The 6,154-nt window shown below is 44.6% G+C and overlaps 2 protein-coding genes across 2 annotated transcripts in view; one reads left to right on the forward strand and one right to left on the reverse strand.

The window, feature by feature from the left end:
• Positions 1-4,079, forward strand: part of prr12b (proline rich 12b) — a 104,904-nt gene extending 100,825 nt beyond the window's left edge. Inside the window, 2 exon segments of the mRNA XM_025906676.1 lie at positions 1,885-1,980; positions 2,494-4,079. Of these exon segments, the coding sequence (XP_025762461.1) occupies positions 1,885-1,980; positions 2,494-2,628 (231 nt within the window). The 3' untranslated portion in view covers positions 2,629-4,079.
• Positions 4,080-4,284: 205 nt separating this feature from the next.
• Positions 4,285-5,910, reverse strand: LOC112846711 (basic proline-rich protein-like). Its single transcript, XM_025906617.1, has 2 exons — positions 5,297-5,910; positions 4,285-5,218 (listed from the first exon to the last, which is right to left on the reverse strand). Exons 1-2 carry the CDS (start codon positions 5,908-5,910, stop codon positions 4,363-4,365), a joined length of 1,470 nt encoding a protein of 489 aa, XP_025762402.1. The 3' UTR covers positions 4,285-4,362.
• Between the last annotated feature and the right edge of the window lie 244 nt (positions 5,911-6,154).

The raw sequence follows: 6,154 nt of genomic DNA on the forward strand, positions 1-6,154 counted from the left end.
GATTCAGAAAGCTAAAAGGCTAAACTATTTCATGTTGACACGTATGCTTTTTAAAAAAAAATAATTTATTATTTAAAGAGTTTCTATTTTTTGTCCATTCAAGGTTTATAGGGATTTTAAGAAGTATTTCGTTAAATTACTTATTGAGTAATTAAGTTACTTTTCAGACACAGTAATTAGAAAAGTACTTAAAATACAATATTGATTAAGCAATTAGTAATTAGTAATTAATTACTTTTTTAAAGTAACTTATCCAACACTGAGGGGGTCATACAATTGTTCGGGTTTTCTCTGTGTTATTGTGGGGTTTTAACCTTACATCATAAAGCACCTTGAGTTTCACCTTCAGTTTTATTTATTTGATGCAATACAAATAAAAGTGAATTGAATTGAATTAAAAACATCACCTCAAAGTTAAGAAACATCACAATTTTTGTTAAATATTTAGGTTACGATGTGTACAATTTTCTTTAATTCAGTTCAGTTCAATTCAGTTTTATTTACACAGCGCCAAATCACAACAACAGTCGCCTCAAGGTGCTTTATTTTGTAAGGTAGACCCTACAATAATACATACAGAGAAAAACCCAACAATCATATGACCCCCTATGAGCAAGCACTTTGGCGACAGTGGGAAGGAAAAACTCCCTTTTAACAGGAAGAAACCTCCGGCAGAACCAGGCTCAGGGAGGGGCGGGGCCATCTGCTGCGACCGGTTGGGGTGAGAGAAGGAAGACAGGATAAAGACATGCTGTGGAAGAGAGACAGAGATTAATAACAGATATGATTCAATGCAGAGAGGTCTATTAACACATAGTGACTGAAGAACAAACACCCAGTGCATCATGGGAATCCACCTACACCTACTGCAGCATAACTAAGAGAGGATTCAGGGTCACCAGGTCCAGCCCTAACTATATGCTTTAGCAAAAAGGAAAGTTTGAAACCTAATCTTGAAAGTAGAGATAGTGTCTGTCTCCTGAATCCAAACTGGAAGCTGGTTCCACAGAAGAGGGGCCTGAAAACTGAAGGCTCTGCCTCCCATTCTACTTTTAAATACTCTAGGAACAACAAGTAGGCCTGCAGAGCGAGAGCGAAGTGCTCTAATAGGGTGATATGGCACTACAAGGTCATTAAGATAAAATGGGGCCTGATTATTTAAGACCTTGTATGTGAGGAGCAGGATTTTGAATTCTGGATTTAACAGGAAGCCAATGAAGGGAAGCCAAAACAGGAGAAATCTGCTCTCTCTTTCTAGTCCCTGTCAGGACTCTTGCTGCAGCATTTTGGATCAGCTGAAGGCTTTTCAGGGAGATTTTTTGGGAGTCAGGTACTTCTGATTTGAGGCTCTATTTTTCACAGGAGCTACAGTATCCAGAGTCGTACGTAGTGAGGAGGTAAAATTATTAACAAGATAATCGACCTCTGTTGGAGTAGCGTTCAGATAGCTGCTCTGCTCTATGTTGGTACAGGGCATTGAAGATGATAACAGTGGGTGGATTATATTCTTAAACTTAGTTACAGCACTTTCAGAAAGACATCTACTGTGATAAAGTCTACTCTCCACTGCTGTGTAATCAATTATTGTAAATGTAAATGTTATCAGGAAATGATCAGACAGCAGAGGTTTTTCAGGAAACACTGTTAAATGTTCAGTTTCTATGCCATATGTTAAAACAAGATCTAGGGTGTGATTAAAGTGGTGGGTGGGTTCTTTTACATTTTGAGAGAAGCCAATTGGGTCTAATAATAATATCTAATAATAGTCTTTAGTGTTGCTTTGATCATCAGTCGTGCTTTTTCAAATAATACTGTAATTACTAAGATGAAAAAAACTAGTAGAAAGAAACTGAATGCAAATTCTTTTTCTCTCACCATTTTCAGGATATGAAACTTTCAATTGAAATTTGCCAGATATACAGTCTGTATCATTCTCTTCACCACTACAAATATCACACCTTCCTGCATTGCAAGAAGGAGGTAAGGATTTTGCTGCACTAGGGATACAATAAATTATATAACATGAACCACCTATATGCCTGGTTTAACAAAGTTACTGAAGTTACTGTTGGTCCCACGTACTCTGTTCAAAACACGTGGGGATCAGGCCTTTCAGGCACCAAGGCTGTCGAGCTCTTGTCCATTGTCTTTACACTGTCTGGACTCCATTGACTCTTTTAAAAAGCAGCTGAAGACATTTCTATACAAACAAGCTTTTATTTAATTTGATCATTGTGTTATATTATTATTTGTATTTCTGATTTGACTGTGAAGCACTTTGTTATTTTTATCTGTGAAAAGTGCTAAATAAATCAATTTGACTTACTTACTAACAGCATGAATTTAAAAGCTCCCCAGTCCTTTGGAGCTACAGAGTGACAACACAGATGTATAAGTGATGTATAAGTGTGAACACACACACACTTTATAGAAATTATCATTAGCCATGATACTGTATGTAGGTACTTAACATAACTGTTGTTTTCTGACTAGACGGACAATATTGAGCAGGCAGCGGAGGACCCTGGCCAGGAGGAGGTGGTGCAGCAGTGTATGGCGAACCAAGGCTGGCTTGAGAGCCTCTTCAGTTCTTTCATGGAACTGCTTACCCTTAGTGCAAAGACCTAAAGGATGATCACAACCTCTGCCACCAAAAACAAGCATCCACCTGCAGTATTAAGTAGGTGGAGATGTTCAGAATGTATGAAACAAAGCAATCAGAAACTGTGGATGACAGAAATGCAACGAGAATGGCCCCCGTTTTTTTTTTAAAGGAAGGTGACCATTGTAAGTATTTGCTTTATTGCTGAATCCAACTATTGTACCAAAATATGAAGGCTAGTGAACTATCGGAATGCAATGGATTTCCCCAAAAGTCAATGACAGATTATTTGATTAGAACTACAAAGGAGACTTTTGTCAAGACTTACACAACATGGACATATATATCTGCAAGTTGTCTAGTATGTAAGTCTGTAAGTAAAATATGTATTTAATGTGGTTTGTATAATTTACACAAATCCATTTTTAAAATGTACTTTTCTCAGATGGAATTATTTGCAGTTCACATTTTTGAAAAATGTTTTATGGTGTCAAACCAAATGGCCCGTTTGCAAAGCTAAGCTTAAAACGAATGGTCTAGTGAGATGAAAGTGAGGTTTAAAAAGACAGTGTGAATGTCTTTTCCTTCTATTTGCATCAGAAAAAAGCAGAAAGATAATATATTTAAAACAAAATCATGATGTTTCTGTTTGTTCTTCAAGAGATAATGAATGATTGGGATTGATTCCCTTAATGAAGAACAATACAAAAAAATGAAGTACTGCTTTCTTAAAGAAAGTACGAGTTAAAATGATGATAAACCCTTAATATCAGTATTTAATGTCATATTTTTTATCTGCTTGTTGCTGAGTTTTCCTATGAGTTGAACTCTCTGAGGATATTCTCACAGAGCACTTTTGTTGATGTGTAAATATTGTACAGCTACTTCATCCTCCAGTTTCCAGTGGCTCTTCAGTACATGCAATTGCTGTATTTGACATACTGTATTAAAACTCTGAAAATAACAAATGCCCCAATGAATCAATAGCCTTGTGCTTAAAGTCTTTTCAAGAATGTTTGCATCATAGCTAAGTGGATTTTAGCTAATACAGAGGCACTGCCCGAAAGTCTGAATTGATGTATTTAAGTTTACTGTAGATAGCATCACTTCAAAACAACCGTTCAGTTGTGCTCTACAAGGCAGCAGTGTTCTTTCTTTTTCTGTAATTTAGCCCTATTCTTTGCTATAACAATAGAATTGTCATGAAACGCTGTGTGGCAGGCAGGAGTAGGACCCAAGATGCAGGCACTCAGACTCGAGGGATGAACTCAAAAACTCAGCTTTATTTGCTGACGGGGAAAGCATACAAAACTAAACTGGGAAATGTAAACTTACACTTGACGGAGAGGCACACGAGGAAACACACAGCTTGAGGGACGACGCGACACTGACTCAGAGAAACACAGGGTTTAAATACACTGGGAAGTAACGAGGGGAATGAGACACAGAAGGAGAGCACAGCTGGGAGAAATCAGAACTGACGAGACGAGGGAGCAAAGTAGAATACACTCACAAGAGACATGGACCTTCAAAGTAAAACAGGAAGTAGAACAGACGCAAACTAGACTAAGGGAGACAGAGCAACTAAGAAACACAGAACAACAACAAAGAGACAGAGGGCAGCTATTAAATACTCAGAGAACTAAAGAGAATACAAGAAAGCCAAACTAAGACACTAGACTAAAGAATAAACTGGGGGAACAAAGGGAACTAAAATCATAATACAAAACTCAGAGACACAAGAAACTCAAAACACTGGGTCACCGACCCAGGACCGTGACAGTACCCCCCCCCCAGGTAAGGGCTGGCTCCAGACAGCCCAACAGGAAAAACAAAAAACAAAACAACCCAACCAGGGCGGGCGGAGGGGGCCCAGGATGGAGGGCTCGGAACAAAACCAAAAGCAGGGCACAGGAAACACTGGAGCTCAAGAAAGTAGTCCAAACACAGGTCAGTTCAGGGGGCCGACCCGGAGGTCGCCGGCACAAGAGTTCATAAGTCAAACGGTCGGAGGGCCGACCAGGTGGGTGGCACAGATAACAGAGCCGGTCTGGAGGCCGGCCGTGCGGAAAGCAACGGCGGCGACGACGTCGAAATAGTTCAGGGGGCCGACCGTGCGCACGGCAACGGTGGCGACTAAGGCAAAAGGGATCCGGGGGCCGACCATGTGCACGGCAACGGCGGCGACTCAGGCGAAAGCGGTCTGGGGGCTGCCCACGACGGCGATGACGTCGGGCTAGAGGCCCAGAAAGTGGCCAACGATGCCGAGGTGCTGGACCAGGCGAGGAGGCCGAAGGCGAGGAGGCAGCTGCAGGCGAGGAGGCCGAAGGCTCGGGGGCCGGACCAGGTGAGGAGGCCGAAGGCTCGGGGGCCGGACCAGGCGAGGATGAGGACATAGAACCTGACGGCAGCGGGACGGCCGCGGAACCTGACGGTGGTGATGCTGCAGGCGGTGAGGCTGCAGGCGACGGTGTGGACGCTGCAGGTGACGGAGCTGGACCAGGCGTGGGCAAAGCCAAAGCAGAGGCTGGACCAGGCGAGGAGGACGAGGGTGGCTGGACGGGCTCCTCAGACCCTCCAGCGGAGACGAGGAAGGGCTGGCCGGGCTCACCAGAACCCCCAGCGGAGACAGGGGGCTGAACGGGCCCCTCGGACCCTCCAGCGGAGACAGGGGGCTGAACGGGCCCCTCGGACCCTCTAGCGGAGACAGGGGGCTGAACGGGCCCCTCGGACCCTCCAGCGGAGAAGGCAGGTGGCGGCATGGGAGCCGCGGAGTGCTGGATGGACTCATCCGAGCTTCCAGCGGGAGCTGATGTAGAGCCAGAGGGTATTGGGACCCCTGGCTGAATGTTAAGCCGACCAGAAGACTGAACTGCTACAGGGGGCTGGGCTAATGGTTCAGGTACGAGCTGAGCTACTGGAGACCCGGGGAGCTTAGCTACTAATGGTGGTGGAGTAGATGACTGCACGGGAGACTGAACTGAGGGCGTCTGCACTGGCACAGGGGACTGAACTGATGTCTGTAGTAACGGTGGTGGTGAGAGTGGAGTAGGTGGTGGAGTTGATGACTGCACAGGAGACTGAACTAGAGGTAGTAGTGACGGTTGGGGAGAAAGAGGAGCTGGTGGTTGAGTGGATGACTGTGCTAAGGGAGACTGCACTGGGGACACTGGAGACACTGGAGACAGCTGAGCTGCAGGAAACTGAACCGGGGACTGCAGTGACGGTTGTGGTTGAGGTGTAACGGGTAGAAGGGTGGCTGAATTGGCTGCGGGCCGGGCGGCTAATGGCCCAGCTACAGAGTGCATTAATGGCAGGGCTATAGAGTGAATGACTGACTGAGTAGCAGCCTGGATGGCTGAGTGTAGTGATGATTGTGGTGGAAGAGAAGCAGGTGGTAGTGTGGATGATGGGGCTAAGGGCAACTGAGTGGCAGACCGAACTGAGGGAGACTGAAGTGCTACGGGGAACTGAACTGGTGGCGACGCAGGAGACAGAGCTCAGAACTGAATAGGCATATGAGCGATGGACTGAGCAGACATATGAGCTATA

This window comes from Oreochromis niloticus, linkage group LG4 (genome assembly GCF_001858045.2).
Source record: "Oreochromis niloticus isolate F11D_XX linkage group LG4, O_niloticus_UMD_NMBU, whole genome shotgun sequence".
Lineage (NCBI taxonomy): Eukaryota > Metazoa > Chordata > Actinopteri > Cichliformes > Cichlidae > Oreochromis > Oreochromis niloticus.

What these genes read in the sequence shown, in the direction of transcription:
- LOC112846711 (XM_025906617.1), bottom strand. Translation starts at nt 5,910, where the DNA reads ATGCACTCTGTAGCTGGGCCATTAGCCGCCCGGCCCGCAGCCAATTCA. An exon ending in CCCCCTGTCTCCGCTAGAGG is followed by an intron (nt 5,219 to 5,296) that starts GTCCGAGGGGCC and finishes CTCCGCTGGGGG; the next exon opens with TTCTGGTGAGCCCGGCCAGC.